This window comes from Pempheris klunzingeri, chromosome 13 (genome assembly GCF_042242105.1).
Source record: "Pempheris klunzingeri isolate RE-2024b chromosome 13, fPemKlu1.hap1, whole genome shotgun sequence".
NCBI lineage: Eukaryota > Metazoa > Chordata > Actinopteri > Acropomatiformes > Pempheridae > Pempheris > Pempheris klunzingeri.
In genome coordinates, this window is record NC_092024.1 from 6,061,173 (window position 1) to 6,084,172 (window position 23,000).

General features: G+C 39.6%; 1 protein-coding gene across 1 annotated transcript in view; it reads right to left on the bottom strand.

Annotated features, from left to right (window-relative positions):
• The window catches only part of gabrr2a (gamma-aminobutyric acid type A receptor subunit rho2a), a 41,336-nt gene extending 37,786 nt beyond the window's left edge, over positions 1-3,550 (bottom strand). Inside the window, 3 exon segments of the mRNA XM_070841993.1 lie at positions 1,138-1,244; positions 3,373-3,496; positions 3,499-3,550. Of these exon segments, the coding sequence (XP_070698094.1) occupies positions 1,138-1,244; positions 3,373-3,496; positions 3,499-3,550 (283 nt within the window).
• Positions 3,551-23,000: the final 19,450 nt, after the last annotated feature.

Genomic DNA, 23,000 nt, shown 5'->3' on the forward strand with positions numbered 1-23,000 from the left:
GGATGGGTACTTTAAATTGGTATAACATCAAAGAGCCTTACATATCAGAGGCTGTGGACACCAAAGACCAATCAGTTATGAGACATGAGGGCAGACAGAAGTGCTGACATGCAAGTCGTTTTTCATCACCCAAATACTTGCCTGTTTCCTCCATCCCTGTCTTCATGCAGGTCCAGACATCACATCCAATACAGGGTTAAAGGAGCACTCAACCAGTTTTTGTAGAGAAAGGTCCATTTACTTGTCATTAGGAGGATTACCCACTTCCCCAAACCCTACTCAGTGAGCATAATGACTTCTGCGGCATTGGAGGAAATTTGTCAGGTCTGACAAAATGTTATCACATAATTTATTGTGTAATCAAATTAAAATAAAGTGTGTTTTTTTTGTTGATGTAGTCTGTGTTTTCTATTACGTGGGTAATAAGAGAATTGTACTTAATTATATGAAGATAGTACAGAAAATGAAAATATAATTAAAAAAAAATGAATAACAAGTTTGTAAGTTGTGATGTTGAAATAAATGAACATCATCAAAATAAAATAACAACACATTCAGAGTCATAACCACTTTTTCTGGTGTCACTGCTGCTTCCGACGTGCACCCATCCATCCATTATCTATACCATCCATCCATTATCTATACCGCTTATCCCTGACTTTGGGCGAGAGGTGGGGTACACCCTTGACTGGTCGCCAGCCAATCACAGGGCCAGCACACAGAGACAGACAACCACTCAAGCTCTCAAGCTCTTTGTACTGTGGCAGGAAGCTGGAGTACCTGGAGAAAACCCACGCAAGCACGGGGAGAACATGCAAACTCCACACAGAAAGATCCCGTGTTCAAAGCTGAATTTGAACCTGGAACCTTCTTGCTGTGAGGCAAGTGCTGCGCTCCTTCATGCATGTGCTTATAAAATTGATGTTTTAAAGAAAAATTTCTCAGTAATGTAGCACAGCGTTAACAGTGTCACTTGTAACATTCTCTCTCAGCCCTGGAATTCAAGGCATTTTCTGATGTCCTTTTATATGAAATCCTCTCTAAAAAGTAGACCTTGAACCTGTGTCAGTGTGTGTTTGTCATGAATAAATGCCTGCATACATACAAAATGAATCCATAAAAATGTCGGGAACATACCTCCAAATGCAGGCCTCATGGTGAAGTCATGATCATCTACTTTGAGCAGATGCTCTGTCTTCATTTTGCGAGACTTGGTCACATCTGGAGGTTTCTTCGCCAAGGAGCTGGGGGAAGATGACATTCACAGTCAGAGGGTATTGAACTGAAAGACTAGGATTGGATGGTGGTTTGGAAGAGATAAAAAGCACTGCGCCAACACTGGAGAATACTGTTTCAATCTGCTGTGACAATGGAGAACAAGCACTGCAAATAGATCCTTTTTGCAACCTATTTTTTTCTCCTACTCAAGTGTTCTAGTGTATTATAGACCAGAGTCAAAGTGTGCATTCCAAACTCCCAAAAGACCACACATAAGATGTCAGCAGCTGAGAACTTACAATGAAATAAATCATGATATTAAGGTAGACAAAATGAAAATGTATCTCAGATCAACCTTGTAATTGAAGCAGCGCCTTCAGAGAATGTATGTGTCCTTGGTTGAATTGAATGTCATGCTGTGATAATTATCATTGGTATGGTGTTGATCTAATACTGATCATGGTGGAGCTGTTTAGAACACATGCTGTGTTAAACCGACAAATGTTTTCCATTTCCTTTTCCAGTGAGCAGAATAGAGGAGGTAAATGTATTGCCCTTTCTGCCCTCGTGTCCATTTGGCATTTCATGTATATTGGAATGCAGCGTGTTTTCTGCATCAGACTCTGACATCTAGAATAGTGAGAACGACTTAACATCAGGTTTTATGGTTCGGGTTCCTCCGGTCCAAACAAATGTGAGTGAGTGAGTCACTGCTACATGCTCTGCTTGCTTAACAAGTGTGTTTTTGATTTGCATCTTTTCAAAGTAAAAGTAAAACATGTTCAGTGACAACAAATCTGAATTATTTTCCTCTGATGTTATCCAAGTACAATATATGTTTGTAGTGACTACAGAATGTATTAATTTTTTTTTTAGATTATGCCATGGCAGCATTTGGCCAAAGTACGGAAAGGACTGTGTGTCCACAGTGACTTGGAGCATCAGACACAATGTGTTACACCTTTCCCCTACCTTAGCTAAAGTGCACTGGGTGCCTACACCTAACCCTGAAGACCTCCATGTTTTCTGACTTTTGGGAGGGCTGTGATTCTCCAAGTACTATCACAAATCCCCGGAAACCAACAAATAGCAGCAGAATAGGTTGTGAGGCACTGGCTTTCAAAAAAAGGACGGTGTTTTTTGTCAGTGACCATTACGATTTACAACGAAACGATATTTCCTATAAAAACCCTACTTGCTGAAGGATTTAGGGGAAAGATTGTAGTTGTAGCTAAAGGTGGTCATTGTTGGGACAAACCAAAGCTAACTGTTGGGGAGGAAGAACAACGTTATAGTAAGAGCATTACCTCCAAGGGTTTGAGGCTCATCACCACTCTACTACTTCCGGCTTTGCTGCTGACATCAGTCATTATTCACACTGCCACTAGAGGTCTTTATAACATAAACGCTGGTTGTTTTAGGCATTTGAGCAAATGACAGATATCCTTTTGAAGAGAAGTGTCCTTCTGAACTCCTACCGATGAGCAGCTCAGTGCCTTGCAGACAGCTTCACCACCTTCAGTGTATGAATGTGTGTGGGTGAGTGTTTGGTAGAGCACTTTGCAGTAATTTAACAGCAGTCCATTTCTTATTAGAAAATACAGCTCTAATTTGTATCATTTCAACCTTTTTTTTTATGATTTCCACTCCTTTTTTATGATAAGTTGATCAATAAATGTCTTAATATTCATTATTATCCAGTGAAATGCAGAGATCCACTTCTGGCCACACCTCATTTATGCAGAGCTCTAAGTTCAGACTCCAACTGTCACGTTTCATCACACCAGTAAATACAATTATTACTTTATGACTAAAATAATACTGAGAAAATTAAAACAAGTTGGAGAGAAAGTTGTATTTCAAACAGACTCCACGGCTTATAGAATTTAGATAAAGCATACATTCCATCTTTTTCCATGGATTTTTAAAAATGTTTTACATAACTAAACAACATAACAGGAGATCCACTTCTCTCAATCATCTTAGAGCCATTATTCCAAAGCCCCCAGCCATACAATGTCCACATGAACCGACAGACTGTGACAATGACAGTTCCGTTGAAAGTATTCTACAGGATATCTGAGATTTTCTGGCATAAATGTGCATATCTTGCTCCCCTCCACCACCCCCCCTCTCCTCAGTATTTCCACTTACGTGCCATGCTTTTGGGTCTCCACAGTACCGGTCCATCTCCGCACCCGGTGGCCGTGCTTACGGCATTCACCGGTAACGACCAGACACAGAAGTAAAATCAGAGGTTTGGTCATATAAGGCATCCTGAAGGCGCAAATCCACAGGTGAGTCTCTTGAAAGCTCCTTTCAGTCGGTTCATTCCAGCAGGGCTCAGCCGGCAGCGCATGGTGCTCAGCAGAGGAGGGATGCGTCCTCGGTCATGGCATCGGGCTGCAGGAGAGGGACGTGTCTGTGCGCAAGCCTGTAGTGTACACTGGCTGATCACACCAGGGAGGGAGGGAGGGAGGGAGGAAGAGGGGAGAGAGAGAGAGAGAGGATAGAGTGAGAGGCTGAACATCTGTAGCTACAAACCCTGAAAGGGAAAACACACACACGCGCCCGCGCGCGCGGATTATTTTCAGCCTCGCATGACACAACAAGAGAGGCAGATTATTCCTCCCTCTTGTAAATAAAAAGCTCCATCATAGGAATCACGTTTCACTAACCACTGCCTATACCCACCGCTCAGGTCACCGAGGTCTCAGGTTGTAGTCTGTTTAATAGAACTTCACTGTGATGAGGCAAAGATGCTGGACATCACCAAGATGGAGAGAGAGAGAGAGAGAGAGAGAGAGAGAGAAGGAGGGAGAGATCTTGTTTTTACTACGAAAACTGAACCCCACACAGTTCTTCTTTCATTCTGTCAGCAGGCTATTTGAAAAAAAACTGAAGGCCACATGTGTAAAGTTGGACTGTTATTGGACTAAAGTCATTATTTTACTTCATTAGTTAGTTCATCTTCAACTTCAGCATCACATTATCATGTTATTATCTATCAGAAGACAGAAGAGGAGCAAATGGCTGGTAGAGGTCGACTTCACGCCACCCGTTGACTGATGTGATGTTCCATATGTTCTTGGTTGTTGACATGTTTGACTCAAAATAGACCTGTTTTTCCTCAAAATTATACTTTTTTTACTCTTGTGATTTAAAAAAATGGACGGATGGAATATTGCGAGTTTTATGGTCAAATTTATTGTCATAACATTACAACTTTATTCTTGAAATCTAAAACCCCTCCCACACACATACATACACACTCTTACACACACACACAGCACTTATTGTGGCCCTATAATCCGTAGTACACTGTTGACCATAAAGTTGGAATAAAATGTTTTTTTACCTCACATGACAATGTGATTCATTCTTGATAAATAAAGTGTATGTCTTTATTGATCAAACTCTTCCAAACATATCACAGTGAAACTTAAACCACTATGAACCTTTGCAAACTGTGGATTCAGGCTTTGACAACATTGGGGGTATTGAACAATTATTCCAACTTTATGGGCAACAGTGTGTGTAAGCAATAAGAAGTAAGAGCTAAGACACCAAGTAGAGAGCAACAAGAGCTTTCCAGTTCCAATAAGGACTTCTCATGTGACTGTCACAGCACACCACATCGCTCCCGGCCAGCGAGGAGATCAAGAGGTGCAGAGAGTGGAGTCCTTTGCCCCTAAATGACAATCGCTGCTGTCGTCTACTGCAAAAAAGTACCTCTGTGTACCCGTCATGGCACTTTGAAAAATATTTAAATGTGTAGCCTAGAGCTTCCTAAAGCTACTAGTTTACAGTCTGACACTTATTACGTCCTGTTTTCAGTGATATCATGTTTCATTGAAGTTACTGTCATGACACTCCACCTCTACTCGAGTCCACATGACTCGGCTGCAGCACGTGTTACATTAATGAGAAATCTTTGAAATGCTGTTTTATGTAACTACTATTATTTTACCATAACACAGCATGGTTATTGCTCTACCACCGGAACACATGAAAATCTGACCAAAATTAGTTTTAAAATCTTTTTCATATTGTCTCTAATATGTGTCATTAGTAAACACTGACTAATACGCTGTGTTTTCAGTGTTAAGTGAAAACTTTAAGTGATAAGTTTTGCAAAGTTTATGAATTGCAATCTACTGAAAGGGTTAGAGCCTTCATATTTTATATATATTGAATCGTATTGTTCTGTATTAAAAGGTATTGTCCGTGAATTGTATGTAGCAACATTTCTGGGGGGCACATGCCCCCAAACCTTACTTGCAGGCATCGTTTTTGGACTTCAGTATTTGTACAACTTTGCATGCAGTGGTCCTTGATGCACAAATGCAAAGTCGATGGGCAGTGTTTCCCAGATGTCCAACTTTTAATGTGAAGATGACCATTTTATCATCATCATCCTGTTGCTGCTGCTTACATTCCCCTAGATGCAAATTCCAAAAATACACATTGTAATTACTTCCTGGGTATATTTGGGTGCTGTAAATAAATATGTATGTGTGTATTTTGTGTATTTCCCGTACAACACAAACTCACATATGGCGGCACAGCAGAAGCTCCACCTGCAGCACTGTCTGCAGCTGCTTCCCAACATCGATGACTCACTTAACAATCACTGAGTCAACATCCGATTTCCTACATCACCCACTCAGCTAGCACCCACTGTGCAGCCTCACTGAAATACAGCTTATCCTGGATTTCCCTGCCAGTCACTAGGCGCTGCTTCCCCTCAATCAGCCACGGCATGATCTGGCTTGTCGCCAACACTACGATGGGATAGAATGAATTATGTAAAAACTTTGGTCTGGCATCTTCATATTAAAAAGGGATGAACCCTTCTGGTTAATTTAGCTGCCAAGCTCCCAGTGCCTACTGCAGCTATTCTCATACGGTTAATAGATTTAGTTCTGGGTTACTGTGGAGCTGGACAAAATGTCTGTGCAGGGAGGACTGCACATTTTACAAACAGTTACATTAACTAACAGTCATTCATATTAGACAGAATATGTTACAGTCTTTGACACACAGTGTGTCATCCAACCTTTAATGAAAAAACTAAGCCACAGTCTGATGTCACTCAACTTCTAAAATCCCAATATCTGAAAAATATGACTCTTTCCATAGAACGCTCTGGAAAAAGTAGTCTTCTCACAATTTGTCCCTTTTTTGGATCAACACAACATTTTGGACAAATCAGGTTTTAGGATGCACAACAGTGCTGAGTCAGCTCCTAAGGGTAATGAGTGACTACCTGCCATCTTCAGATTCTGGAAATCATGACATTTTCATTTTGATGGACCTCTTAGCTGCTTTTGATATCGTCAACCACTGCATACTCAAGCATGTAGTGGACATGCAGGGTACGCCTTCACACTGGTTTAATCATTTCTACAACAAAGCTCAGAATCAATGGTGGGCGGCTGTGGCTCAGAGGTAGAGTGGGTCATGTCCAAGTGTCCTTGGGCAAGACACTGAACCCCAACTTGCTCCTGGAGCAGCTTCAGTGTGTGAACTTAGACTCCTCCTGAATGAATGATGTGCGAGTGGGTGAATGAGGAAGTGATGGAAAAGCGCTTTGAGTAGTTGAAATATATGGAGACCATTTTACATTGCTATTTGTGATGCTAAATTGGATGTTATTCCATTTGTGATGCTAAATTGGATGTTATTCCATTAACTGAGAGTCTTTGGCTGCTCTCAGTTGACTAAAATAATGTACTATTGTGAATGCAGTTCAAAATAAATAGTGACAAAGTTTCATGCCATGGACAGTCTAATTTAAATGCATCACTTTGACATCCTTCAAAGAGGTTCACTGTAGCAATAATCTTCTACTAATTTATGTGCTCAAATTATAAAGAATAAAAATCTTTGTACACTAAGTTACAAAGCCTGTCCGGCATGTTCAGGATGATAGCATTTCATTAAGGCATTATACGTTTCAGGTAACCAATGTGTTTCAGAACCCCAAGAGGCAAAAAATAAGACACTATAAACACATTATTTTGATTTTATATTCAGTCAGACACTTTCATTTTGCAAGAGCATTGACAGAATATAAGACAACAGGCCCCTGGGTTCAGTAATGTAAATACCCTCCCCTCAACTCCCTCCCCACCCCTATCCCAGAGACCTGGGAGAACACCCACAGTACGGGGCCCACGGTGTCCCCACTGGGAGAACAATGTTTTTCTGAACTATGTTGTTGTTATGGACAAAACTAGAAGTGTAAAATTTTAAATTTTGTGTGTGTGTGTGTGCACGCGTACACACAGTATGCTGTGTATGTATGTGTGCGTATGTAAAGCTTTGTTCTGTGATAAACTTTACATACTTATTCATTTAGTGTTACTGTGGTGCAAGTGTCATCTGGATGCCAATGAAAAATGAAACATCTAGTTCCAAGTTTTGTCACATGGTAAAGTCCAAGGCCATCCACATTCTTACATTCCGTCGCTTTGGCATGTCAAGAACAAAAAGCCTTGTTAAAGTCTGGTTTATTATTGACGATGCTTACAGGCCGCTGTGAGCTCTACCGAAAATATTTTCTTTTCATAAATGCTGTTTTAAAACTGCAACTTTGGGTTCTCACTTGAGCAGTTTCTCTGTCTCTGTGTATAAGAGAACTATTCACTTGTTTCACTCAGTTATTTCTGGATCTTCTTGTTCCATTATTCCATTCAGATGTTCCACTGCCAGGACTCTATTATTGTATGTGCTGGTTCACTGTCATGGTATCCTGGCCCACCTAAATGGAGCAGAGGCATAATGGTATTAGTTGCAGTTGTACAGCGTGTCCATCAGTGAAAATGTTCTGTGCATCCCATTAGCTTCTTTGTACATGTATCAGCGGACATGTTTCCTGATGCAGCTGACTCCACGGGTGTCTACTTACTTCCAACAATCCTGTTTTGTCCTCTCAGCTCAGGGATGGTGGAGAATCGCCAGAAATGAGTTGAACCACTTCCATCAGCTGCCCTTTTGCAGAGAATAGTGGTGTTAATGCAATGTTGTTTGGCAGCCAAGAACAAAATCCCCCAAATGAGATACATATTGTCTCTTGTAGTGAGTTCAGTATGAAAAAAGGACTAAATACATGGCTAATCGGACCCTGACAGAAGCCGCCCACATTGAGCCTGGTTCGGTTCCAGGTTTCTTCCTGTTAAAGGGGAGTTCTTCCTGCCACTGTTGCTCAATATAATATCTGATGCTGCTCATGTGGGGATTCTTGAATCCTTAATGTTGAATTCCTGAATCGTTGGGTCTCTCTCTAATTAAAGAGTTTGGTCTAGACCTGCTCTTTATGGAAAGAGTCTTGAGATAACGCTGTTGTGAATTGGCGCTCTATAAATAAAGACTGATTGATTGATTGATTGTTAATCCGATCAACATTAGATAATGTGCAGGTGATGTTATCCTATTTAACAAGAACGATAAAACCATGTGTCACAGATTCTAATATTCTCAGCTTTAACACTGAACATAAAAACCTGGAACTAAAGTCAGACTTCTTCATGCTCAGGATGAGAAGGTGACAGTTTGGTGACACACACAACATCACCATATACAATATTACTTGACTAATGTTTTTAATGGTAGTATTAAATGAGATCCTCCTACTCTTAGTTTTATTACACTATGCTAATTTAAAACAGTATGGTTTGTTACAAATTTCTTCAAAAAACACTTGAAAGTTAGTTTTGCCCCATTTAAGACTTAAATGTTACACTTGCTTTGTGGCTTTTCTTACAAACTTTCAGCTCCCATCAGGTCCTCCGGCAACTCTCTGTCAGGTATATGGGGATTTCCTCAGCTCAGAACATTTGATTCTTCTTTCCTCTATGCCCACGAAGGTTTGCTGTTGTACCTTTTAAACGTGTGTATGATGCTGACAATTCTGTCTCTTACAAAGTATTTTGGAAGTCTTCTTATAACCATTGCCGTCTTGGTGTGATGAAATAATTTCTCCTCTTAGCTTTTGAGACATTTCATTTTATTCGCCATGTTTACTACTCAGCTGTATCTGTATAACAGCTTAATCTTGTTTGGCAATGATTTGGTAGCCTCACATGCAAGTAAGTGATAGTAAAACAGCTATATTAAATAGAGTTAATAATAGTGATATGGTTCTATTACAAAACTCGAATACCATCATGTCTCACCAGACTCACATGCAGCGAAGACTCTGACTCTATATGTCCTCGTTACCGTCCAAGCCTTAAACCAGACAAGAGTGTTTGAAATGACTGGAAAAGTCTGCAAAGTCCCAGATTAAGTTAGATGGCATCATTTGCTTTGCCCATTGTCAGCGTTTTTAAAATTCTGGCTGTCTACAATATCTGTATGTGAGCTGTGATATATTTAAAGTCCAATTGAAATAACATTTTGTCATTTTTTATTATTAAAAGGAGATTTTCCTTTTACCCTCAGAGGCTGAAGTCATGTGTCTGTGCGTATGTTTGATTGACAGCAGCTGGAGGGGCGTATTGCTGTCTGGGTTTGATTGACAGCAGCTGGCAGGTCCCAGCAGGGGGATCCATGGCGAAGTAAACAAACTTGCGCTGTATCTTACAAGTCTGCATGGGCAGACAACGGATTATTGTTATTTCTGAAGAGAAAGAGCCCCAGCACCACCCAAAGGGACCAAAGTGACATTTATAGGTATATTTACATACTGTTTCATGTCCTGCATGTGAGCAGCTGATGTAACCTACAATCTGATGTTAGCAGGGCACTTTTCCCCACGAATGTTTGTGTGGTGGCTCATTCGACAAGCTGTGATGCAGGACGAGATGTGTGTTCGTGTTTGTAAGTTAGAGAAGAGCTTTTAGCAGGAAAGCTGCTATTGTCTGTTACCACTTTATGCAAATATGTTTGAAATGAAGTGATTTCATTGGCGAAGATGGTTGCAAAGATTGTGGTTACAGTTAATAAAAATGCAACATTCATCTGTCAGCTGGAGCTCAGTTCAAAGCAGAATTTATATAAAGTGCCATATGTGCTGTCCATAGGTGTTACACTGCATTAGAATTATATAATATAATGGAACAGAGAGGATACATTAACAGCTACTACTCACAGTCTGCTGTCAAACACTTAACCTATATGCTTAATGTGTTGCTGCGGTACACATTAAGCATGATCAAGCTGAAACGATTACTTTTGCCTTCAATGCAAATGAAGGCTATCAGGCAAGTCTATCTTGTGTATATAATACTGTAAAGAAATCAAAGAGCAGTACAGGGAAACAGAAGGAACAGATTAAACACTTTAAATATAAAGAGCTGAATATATCAAAAGCATGAAAGTACATGTCAGGTATGAGCTGGAGCTAGATAGTGCTTTAGGTGAAAGCTTGGCTGCAGCATTGTGCACAAACTGCAGAAATATCTGCCAAATAAGATATTCTAATAATATTCTTGGGAATAGCCTTTAGTGTTCCCAAGTGCTCTCCTCCATCAGCAAGCGGTCAGAACACTGGGATGCACACACAAGACTTTTAAAGAGAGGAAAACGTGGTGACTGGATCGATGCATCATTCAATCAATCTTTATTTATATAGCATCAAATCATAACAGCGTTATCTCAAGATGCTTTCCATGAAGAGCAGGTCAAGACTAAAGTCTTTAATTAGAGAGAGACCCAACGATTCAGGAATTCAACATGAAGGATTCAAGAATCCCCACATGAGCATCTCCCCATCTCCATTATATGTGCCATTAATGAATTATTTCATTCATGATATATGTTGTGCCCTGGATTTTCATGGGTTTCTAAAAGTTTGATGATCTTTGGATTACATCTCTGTTTTCTGCCAATGATAGCTTCATGTGAAGTCATTGAGATTAAATACAGCACCTCCAAGTCTTATGCCGTGATACTCAGTGAGAAAATGGCCCAATGCTCCCCCACTAGTAAATGCAGGACAAGTCAACAACTTTCCCATTCAGTATAATATAGCTTTAGCTACTTGTACCGGGACTTTAAAGCTGATGTAATTTTGGGAAATAAACTCCTTTCAGTGTGCCAGTATAGCGCTTTTAAGCGGGAGACTCCAGCCAGGTGCTGGTCTGACCCTTCTGACCCGAAGACACTTCAACATGTGGACTGGAGGAGCCAAACCTGTGATTAGTGGATGACCCACTTTACTGAACCATCCATCCATCCATTATCTTCTGCTTATCCGGGGTTGGGTCACAGTGGCAACAGGTCAAGGCACTCCAGACGCCCTTCTCCCGAGCAACGCTTTCCTGCTCCTCCTGGGGGATCCCGAGGTGTTACCAGGCCAGGTGAGAGATGTAATCCCTCCCGCGGGTTCTGGGTCTGCCCCAGGGTCTCCTCCCAAAGGGACATGCCCAGAACACCTCCAAAGGGAGGTGCCCAGGAGGCATCCTGACCAGATGCCCGAACCACTTCAACTGGCTCCTTTCTATGTGAAGGAGCAGCTGCTCTACTCCGAGCCCCTCCCAGATGTCCAAGCTCCTCACCCTGTCTCTAAGGCTGAGCCCAGACACCCTACGGAGGAACTTCATTTCAGCCGCTTGTATACGCAATCCCATTCTTTCGGTCATTACCCAGAGCTCATGACCATAGGTGAGGGTTGGAAAGTAGATCGACTGGTAAATCAAGAGCTCCGCCTTCCAGCTCAGCTGCCTCTCCACCACAATGAACGAAGGCTCTAGAACACTGCCAATACTTGCAGTTGAAAATTAAGTATTGCTGCATTTCACTACAAAGACTTTCCTCAAACACCTGACAAAGTCTGTCTGACAAAGGTCTTTGAAGACCGATGACTTTTCTCATGAATTATAGACATTGTGTGTAAGACAAAATACACTGAGACGCAAAAAACAATAACAGCAAGAACACAGCTAACTGGAAACATGACCAAGAGAGTATGATCCATGTGTCTTTCATCAGGCCTCATGTTTGCAGTCCTCTTGACTTCTTCACCATCAATGCATCAAATAGCTTGACAACTATACACTTTGTTCAGAATTCTAATAAAATAGAAAAGAAAGATGCAGCAGATAACTGATACAGGTGATGATATAATAATACAGTCTGTTTGTATTGTAGAGAAGAGAGACATACCAAAGACAGACAATAGAATAGAATAGAATGCCTTCATCAGCATTCAACAGCATTTATCATGAATACGATATGTAACAATATCACCTCTGGATGAGACAATATCTAGTTGCCATAGTGATTTACCGTGACAGCAGTAGTAGCGTGACGATTAGTAAGAAATGACTGTCCTAAGGCTGTCTCCACTGAGATTAAAAATCTTTTCATTATGCTTTTCATTTTATCTCAGTAAAAGAGTCACTTAACTGAAAAACAAAGCTGATCTAGTATGCACTTTATCTCCCATATGTTCTTAAACTGCAGTCAACCTCAACTTCACTTGGATGGCATTTCTGAGAGCTTAATTAGTTGAACTTTATCTGCAGTAATAGAGCTACTTATCGTTGTGTGTGTAAAACATGAATTTTAAAACAGAAACATACTCATAAGATTTAGAGACAGATACTTTTCAGGCTTATATGTTCCCTTCTATAATTTACATTAAAATAAAGGACTACAACCACATTTTAAGATGTAAAGCAAATACTAAAATATTTTTCTGGATCTGTAGGTACATTGAAAAAAGGAATGAAATATGAAGTTTAGAACATGATTTGCCAGTGACTTCCTGCTCAGCATGGCCTCATCTCAGTCTACATTGAAACACAATCCCCTGTTTATTGGTATATGTCGGCTAAAATGAATCACTTTGATTTCATAACTTTAATCAATCTTTATTTATATAGCGGCAATTCATAACAGCGTTATCTCAAGACTCTTTCCATGAAGAGCAGGTCTAGACCAAACTCTTTAATGAAGAGAGAGACCCAACGATTCAGGAATTCAAACTGTACACCAAAAGGAACTTTCGCTGTGAAATAGCAAGTTTCAAACCTCAATTTGTTAAAGTTTAGGCTTTTGTCACTCACTCAGGTAACTGAACTAATGCAACAGCAGAAGGACATGCTCTTGGCTGTACTGCAACAACAGCAGGAACATTTTAAAAGGATTCGTACAAATCATTAAGGACTCTACAAACTCCAGATTGGAGGCAATAACAAGGGACTTACAAGAAATCAAAACCAGCCTGCAGTTCACACAAAAGGAAGTGGACGATTTGAAAGCCGAAAACATCAAACAAGGTGAACGCTGCAACACAATGCAATCGGATATTTTCAAAGTCTGTGACAGTTTGCTTACTATCACAGACAAGATGGAGTATCTGGAGGGGCAGACCAGGCGCAACAACCTGGTAGTCGACGGGATAGTCGAGTCACCGGGAGAAACCTGGGACGAGACAGAGGATAGTGGTGAAACTTCTGAGGTACAAGGACAGAGAAGCCATACTTCAACACACCAAGTCTCTCGAAGGATCAAAAATACACATCAATGAGGATTTCACAGACGCTGTCAGGCGAAAGAGGAAAGAACTGATGCCGGAACTGAGAGCTGCGAGAGGGATATCTATGACACGACAAACTGATTATTTATCCATGTACCAGCACACCAAAATATCCATGAGACAGCTTATCGACAACAAGTATGCTGAACCACAAGACTCCCATATGACTACAAACACAATTCACACTCATTCTGAAGTGAATCACTTACTAACTAGGATCGCTGAACTAGATCGTCTCGAATTATCTACTTATCAAAACACTAAACACGAGCCACAGGACACTGAAAATGACATTGATACAGAAAAACAACTTCTTTTTAAACATCGGCAATGACTGCCATTATTATACGGACCAACAGTACAGCGGCACCTTCAAAACTGAAAATAAAATTTCTATAATCCACTTCAACAGCAGAAGCTTACATTCAGGATTACTTAAGTCAGTTCACACAGCCTTTCAGCATAATTGCAATATCTGAAACTTCAATCAACGTTGTAAGGGGCATGGATTTTGAACTTGAACTGATTTGTATGAATAGAAATAATAAAAAGGGTGGTGGTGTAGCTCTGTATGTGGACTATGGATTATAATTATAAGGTGGTGGAAGAAATGTTAACTGTGGTAGATGATGTACTTGAATGTCTTACAATATGTATGGTAAAAAGAAAAATGTCATTGTGAGTTGTATATATAGAACACCAGGGTCTAATATAGACACACTTAAAGACTGGATGGAGGAACATATCACAAAAATAAAACATAAAATCGTGTGGCGACTTCAATATTGATCTAAATCCAAGTAATCATAAAATGACAGAGGAATTAATCAACACACTATAGTATTAGTCTATATCCCCAAATCACCAGACCCAGCCGGATTATGTCCCATCGTGCAACATTAATTGATAATATTTTTAAAAATGATACAGACAACAATACAGTAGGAGGATTATTAGTAACCTACATCAGTGACCACCTTCTGGTTTTTATAGTTTATAACAGCAACTATGTGAAAAACAAGCAGGACAACATACCACAATACAGAAGAGTTAAATCAGAAGAGTCTATGGTTGCACTTAAACATGATTTATTAACACAAGACTGGGAATTAATATATAAAGAAAATGATATTGATAAAGCATATGATGAATTTTTAAGAATATTTAAAATATTAAACAATACAGAAGAAAACTAGGGCATAAAGATACTCAGTGGATGTCGAAGGCATTGCAAAATGCCTGCAAAAAGAAAAATACACTATACAGAGAATTCATAAAACATAGAACAAAAGAAGCAGAAAATAAATATAAGAAATATAAAAATGAGTTAACTAATATCATGAGAAATTGTAAGAATGAATGTTATAATAAACTACTGGAAAATAATAAACATAACTTTAAGAGTATATGGAATATATTAAACAGCATAATTAGAAATAACTCTAGACAGATTAACTACCCACAGTATTTCATAGAAAAAAATGATAAGATTATAAATAATATGGATGATGTGGTTAATAGATTTAATACATTTTTGTAAATATTGGACCAAACTTAGCAGAAAAGATCCCAGAACCAGCGATATCTAATGACCATCTTATAGAAATGAATTCAAAGCCAATGTTTCTTAAACCTGTTGAAGAAAAGGAGATTATAGATATTGTTAATAAATGCAAAAACAAAACATTCACTGATTATAATGAAATGGACATGCAAATAGTAAAAAAAGGTAATTGATGGGGTTTCCAAAACTCTAACGCACATCTTTAACTTATCATTACAGACTGGTCAATTTCCTGATAATATGAAAATAGCTAAAGTTATTCTGTTGTATAGAACTGGAGACAAACACCACTTCACAAATTACAGACCTGTTTCTTTTCTCCCACAATTCTCAAAAATTCTAGAAAAACTATTTAATAACAGATTAAACAATTTCATAGATAAACACAATTTACGTTCACTAGTTTTAACTGAACTCATTGAAGAAATCACAAATTCCATAGATAAAAAGAAATACGCAGTTAGGGTATTGATCTAAAAAAAAACATTCGATACAATAAATCATGAAATATTAATCAATAAATTGAAATTATATGGGATTAGGGAGTTGGCATTAGAGTGGATTAGAAGCTATTTAAAGAACAGGAAACAATTTGTGAAGATGGGAGAAAATGAGTCCCCCAGGGGTCAGTGTTGGGTCCTAAACTATTCATTATTTACATCGATGACATATGTAAAATATCACAAATATTGAAATTCGTCCTATTTGCTGATGGCACAAACATTTTTGGTTCAGGTGAGAATATACAGCAACTCTTAGACTTTATTACTTCAGAATTTGGCAAAATTGGTAAAAATTGGTTTGACAATAATAAGTTATCACTAAACTTGAGCAAAACAAAATTTATGGTATTTGGTAACAGTAAAACAAACAAACAAGCACAGGTACAGATAGAAGGTGTAAACATTGAAAGAGTACATGAAATTAAATTCCTTGGTGTGATAATAGATGATAGATGGACTTGCTGGAAATCTCATATTAGACATATCCACATTAAAGTATCTAGAGGCATTTCAGTTCTGGCCAAAGCAAAGCACTTCCTGGATAAGAAATCATGCCGCATCGTGTTCTGTTCTCTGGCTTTACCTTATTTAAGTTACTGTACAGAGGTGTGGGGATGTACATATAAAAGTTCACTGCAACCACTATTCATCCTGCAAAATAGAGCCATCAGAATAATTCATAATGTCATCACACACTAAGTCTAAAATAATCACATTTTTTGACATGGTGGAATTCCAAACAACACAATTCATGTATAAATTTAGGAATAATTTGTTAACAAGTAACTTTCAAGAGATGTTTTATGAAAGAGAGGGGTGTATAATTTTAGGGGTGCACTAAATTTTAAGATTCGCAGAGCTCGAACAACAATGAAAAGATTTTCTATATCAATCAGTCGAGTAAAACTATGGAATAGAATAGGTGCAGAAACAGACGCTCCATTGGATTGAGATCTGGGGAATTTGGAGGCCAAGTCAACACCTTAAACTCGTTGTTGTGCTCCTTAAACCATTCCTGAACCACTTTAGCTTTGTGGAAGGACGGATTATCCTGCTGAAAGAGGCCACAGCCATCAGGGAATACCGTTTCCATGAAAGGGTGTACATGGTCTGCAACAATGCTTAGGTAGGTGGTACGTGTCAAAGTAACATCCACATGGATAGCAGGACCCAAGGTTTCCCAGCAGAACATTGGCCAAAGCCGCACACTGCCTCCACCGGCTTGCCTTTTTCCCATAGTGCATCCTGGTGCCATGTGTTCCCCAGGTAAGCACTCGGCCATCCACGTAATGTAAAAAAATACGTGATTCATCAGACCAGACCACCTTCTTCCATTGCTCCGTGGTTCAGTTCTGATGCTCACGTGCCCATTGTTGGCGCTTTCAGCGGTGGACAGGGTTCAGCACGGGCACCCTGACTGGTCTATGGCTATGCAACCCCATACGCAACAAACTGCAATGCACTGTGTATTCTGACACCTTTCTGTCAGAACCAGCATTAACTTCTTCAGCAATTTGAGCTACAGCAGCTTGTCTGTTGGATTGGACCAAACGGGCCAGCCTTCGCTCCCCACGTGCATTGGCCGCCCATGACCCTGTCGTCGGTTCACCACTGTTCCTTCCTTGGACCACTTTTGATAGATACTGACCACTGCAGACCGGGAACACCCCACAAGAGCTGCAGTTTTGGAGATGCTCTGACCCAGTCGTCTAGCCATCACAATTTGGCCCTTGTTAAACTTTCTCAGATCCTTACGCTTGCCCATTTTTCCTGCTTCGAACACATCAACTTTGAGAACAAAATGTTCCCTTGTTGCCTAATATAGCTCACCCACTAACAGGTGCCATGATGAAAAGATAATCAGTGTTATTCACTTCAACTGTCAGTGGCCATAATGTTATGCTTGATCGGTGTATATGCAAATTGATATTTCTTTTTTTTTTTTAAATGTGTCAAAAGGTTCAATAAACACTCCAGTTTTAAAAAATGTAATTTTCTGGCAATTATTTCATGGTTCAGGCTTTACAATGTTAATATAGTCTTAGAAAAAAAAAAAGTTAGTTACCTCTAAGTTACCTTTAAACTGATTTTAGTTAACTCAGCTATGATTCATATTTTAGAATATAACATTGTGAACATGAGGTTAACTGAGTCCCTTGTAGTGATGAACCTACAGAACCTACTTTATGGAGCTCACAGTGAGTTTCACCTCACTCTGAAAATAAGCAACTGTTTGCTAAAACATTCAAAATATCAACTTAGGTGATGAAATGTCAGTGTTGTACTCATAAATTGTTGTGCAGCACTTAAGTGGCCAAAAATCATTTCTTGTTAGTTTAGATAATACTTAAAACTCATGTGTAATCAATACAAATTTCAATGAATTAGCCACATTGTAAATTATACGTTGATATACAGCATTAACCCAGAAGAACTCCTTTCATTAAGTAGAATTATGGGGGATATAAAATAGACTAAATGGACCACAAGGAGAACATTTCTAAACTTATTTTTGAGATACTAACCCTGCTGTCCAATATCTGAAATGGCAAATATATGTCACATTGGGCATTACTGGTATAATCATGTGTTTAGTTTAAAATAAATCAGCATGACGCTTTTTTTGCTTAATAAAAGAAATGTATCTCTTTATTTGCAAAATATATCAAAACCACAACTTAATATTTATTTTTAACCTGTTTTCAGATTTGTTTTACAAACAAAAATGTAACAGGATAAAAATAGGAACGTCTCATGTTGGAGGTCTTCCAAGCAAGTTACTAAAGGAGCTACAGAAAACGGAGCTACAGAAAACATGTACATAGTACAACAAAACAGTTGTCTACACTGATTGGAAACTGAATGAGAACATTTGTATTATCAAGAACAAGTTTGAACCACTGATATCTTTCGTTATGTCTGTGAAGACTTTTGGCATTTAGACCTAGGCTCAATGATAACATTTGAAGGAGTTTCATTCCTCGGTGAAGCAAAGATGCACATCGCACTTCTCGCAGAGGGTGGTGGTTGCGTTGACTTTGCAGAATTTGCAACGGCCACGTTTGTCACATTTCACAGGCCAGTGCGCAACCTGGTCAGTGGGAACATCATCTGGAACTCCAACACGAACTCTCTTTGGTGGAGGTGGAGGTGAGGAGTTGTTGGGAAGTGTTTTACAGCCCCTTTGTGAGTGCAAGAGAATCAGGCTAGTGGCAACCTCTGCCTGGAAGCTCCTTTGTTTCAGTGGCTTTTGGACACCAAGTAGTTTGCAGTCCAAGCGGTAGATCAACCATGCATTAACAACAGCTAACATGATGGTTTGCCAGAACAGGTAGATGTACCACCTCCGTGACCTCATGTGATACATACCTTGCAACACATGCCTCAAGGAGGTCTATCCCACCCATGAATGTGAATATTCGCTCACAATGTGTGGCCTGCTGACCTCTACAAATGTTTTGTCTGATTTGTTTCAGTGTCAAATTTTGTCTTGAGGCTCAACTGCACAGTGGGATGAGGTCAGGGTGACAGATCTGTTGTTGAACCACTTGACATTGAGCATGTTTTCCTCTTTCTCCACCCTGGCATCAACAGATCCTCTGCCTCTCTTGATAAGACTTTTCTCATCTTCAAGCTGACAACCAGCCAAGCGATTGCCACAGAGTGTTCCTACAATGTAGACTCACTTTGGGACTTCTTGAGTTAAATTCAAGGATAAAGCTGTATGGGGAAATTTCCAGAAAGGTGTCTTCTTTGGGGTCTTATGGGTTAATATACATCATTGTTGGCTGCCTGCAAATACACTGCACTTTGTAGGAGGCGTTAGTTATGATATTGAAAATATTATTTTGCACATTATAAATAGCCCCCCCCCCCCCCGTAACCCTAAAGGATGAGTGTTATAAAGAATGGATGGATGTAGACAGATTGATCACAGGTGTTACAGGTTATTTCTTACCTCAAAGTTCAATGCTTTTAATTTTCCCACAGCATCTCCTCCCTGCAGCCAGACCCCAGAAATGCCCCATGTGTTTTTGCTGTAATGATGTCTCTCTGTTGCAGTTAATCAGGACTGTCAGGACTCCTAGAGCATATTGCTTTAGGTGACCATGACACTTTGATAAACTGTGCAGGTCAGTGTTGCCGCAGGGGCTGCAGCTGGCAGAAAACCAGCTTGAACCAGCAAGTTTGAGTGTTTTCAGTCCATTAAATGTTTGATACCAGTTGTCATTGAAAAACAGTGAAAATTTTAGCTAATTGTTAACCAGACCTGTCTCGACTGAAATATATCATGCACTCAAACAAAATGGGGAAACTTATTTATCTCCTAATTGGCTCAATAGACTTTCCTCACATATTGGTAAGCTAGGACAACTCATATTTATGCGGCGATGCCTAGTGACTGTAGTAATTGTGACGCGACGAAAGCAAAGGAAGAACGTAACATAGCATGAGGGGTTTGAAGAGGACACCCAAACACAGGATTTTCACCTAGACCAGGGTTTGTGTCTCCTGTGAAGGCAACAGTGAATGCAGACTTCAGTTATGTCACGTTCATAACTTGACTTCATTTTTCAAAACCTTATTCGAACTGAGACCATGTTGTTTTTTAAGCCTAACCAAGTAGCTTTGGAGCCTTATCCTAAAACAACTGCACACAGTTAATCACATGCTTATTATTGTTTCCATGACAACAAAGGTTTAGTAGAGTTGATAATAATGACAAATGATAAGATGACATGCACCTGCTAGCCTTCAGGTATGTGCAGTTAGCTCCATCTAAAGCATTGTCCTTTTATAACAACAGCTGATGGACCATTTAATGGGCTGATACCATCTGAAGCAGGTGGCTTAAACCTATGGAAGCCAACTCTGGTGACACCTTGTGCAGAAGGGTTTATGAGTGATTTGTCACCTTTGCAGTTTGCATGTTCCCCCCACGTCGGTGTGACATTTCTCTGAGTGCTCCAATTTCCTTCCATAGTCCAAACACGCAGTTTATCTTAACTTGCTTTTGTATTGCAAGTGTGAATGTGATTTTTTTTTATATTTCTACATTTCATATTGGTGTTTCCTGTGGTGACAATAACCTACTCAGTAGTCTGAGTGAGTACTCCTGTTCTGAGAGCTTTGTTCAGGCCTGGGGCCTGGGGGGAGGGTACATGAGCCAGCCAAACAGTACTCAGCTGAACATGAATCCAAGCCATGTGGATTTATTAACTTCCAAAACAGAGAGCTATGACTAAAACCTCTCCCCATATCACAGCAAGAGGTCACCTCTCTGACTTTGCTCTCTATATTTGGGCTGAGTTCAGTGGAAGCTGAAAGGCCACTCTGTTAGACCTAATTAGTCTGTGTGGTTTAATGAAGCCCAAGAGTTGTGATGAGGAGCTATAATTTCCTTTGTCATTTTATCCAAAGCCGCTCAACCTCCTTACTTTGTTAAAGAAGAAGTTTCTCTCAACACACAGAGAAATGTTTCTTTCTGCTCTATAGTAAAAGCAGCGAGGTTTTTTCAATAGGAAGAAAATTAATGTAAAGATAGAGCTTTGCTGCAGTTTGTGTTAGGCTTTCATTTACTAAAAAGCTTCTGTAGGAGGCTTTGGGATTCTACTCATAACATATCTGCCAAGCTACAATCTACAGCATGGCATTTTTCATGACTGAGACAGAAAAGAGTATTTCTGTGTCTCCTGCAATGGATTCTTGCAATATGATTTTGCATCAGCCTATTGAGGTGCTCTGTTGTAAAAGTGATGAATAAGACGAATAAGAGCAGGAAGAAATATCCAACCAGGTTTACAGAAAAATACTTGTGTTCTCTTCATTTGGGAGATGGAGTGGATTAGTGGTTAGTGTCCGGTACATGCTGTGTTAGTGTTAGTCCCTCTGGTGTTAATTTGACGTGCAGTACAAGGCTGATCTCCATAGCTTCAGGTTCTTTTCTCAGGTAGTTCCATTACTGCAGATGAAAGAGATGAGAGAGTATACCTAACCTCCAATCACAAATGTCTGAAATAAGTCGATATAAGTGAAAATATGGTATTCATAAGTATAAATACGATATTGTAATTAAGGACAACAATATTCTTATATAATAAGTACAGATACACCAACATGCCTGTCAGACATTCAGGTCTGCAGTAATAAGATTCATCAAACAGCAGTTATGGAAAAGTGGAAAGACAAACATTAAGGGTAGTGTCCAAATAATCAGGAAAAGAAATGAGAGGGTAGTCCGGTTTGCTTTTGGATCCATCACTCTCCTTCCTGGTCGAACGCATACATATTTGATAGATACTTTGATACTGTTTGATGTCAAAATTTTGGTTGATCTGTTTAACACAGAGCCTTGCTAAGAAAGTAAACGTGTGTAAGATGTATCGACCATATCCATAAATCTGTTTTCTTTGTGATTTGTTATATGACACCATCATATTATGGTATCACAGTTCCACATTACTTAGATCTATAGGTAAAATGACACATTCTCCTCTAGATGGTCTGCTTGACTTGGCATAAAATAACAGACATTGCCATCCCATTGTCAAGTGTGCTGCCTCAAGTATGGTGAAAAACAATACCAAACAAATGAAAATCTACTGTCTAAATTAAGAACACGTTGGATGAAAACAAGTATTGCGTATCTCAGTGCCACCAGAGCACCTGCTGTGCTTCACATTAGATGCCTTGCAAACTGACTCAATGCAGGAGTTGGTGAGACCAGATGTTGGCCCTGAACTTTCTAGCAGCCTTACAACAGTGGTAGAGTCAAAGAGAAGACTTTCTAGTAGCTGATTAGTAGTTGAGTTGAGCTGAGTAGGTGATTCTATAAATAAAGTACTCCATTGCTCCTCTGGCCAAGTCTTCTCCTCTTACAGCTAGCGTTAGCGACCAATTCACATCATCAATGTTGAAATGTCCTTCCTACAAGTGTCCTCAGGTTGATTGCTCTGCCCCTGAGCCTAGCACATGACCCCTTCTGCACCTCCGTCCTCTCAGCCTGCATCTGCCCTATTATCCTCTCCCACAGTAAGAGGTCTGCAACCGCTGCTAATGCAGTGACAGTAACTAGAAATCAACGCAGAATCCTAGCCATCTAAGATGGGGGATGCCACAATAGTCAGCCTGAGATTCTTTCTCAGACTTCCTGGAGGTATCTCCTTTTATTTCTTTGGATTTAAATTATCTGAAGTAATTGCACAAATTCTTGCAATCCTTGATT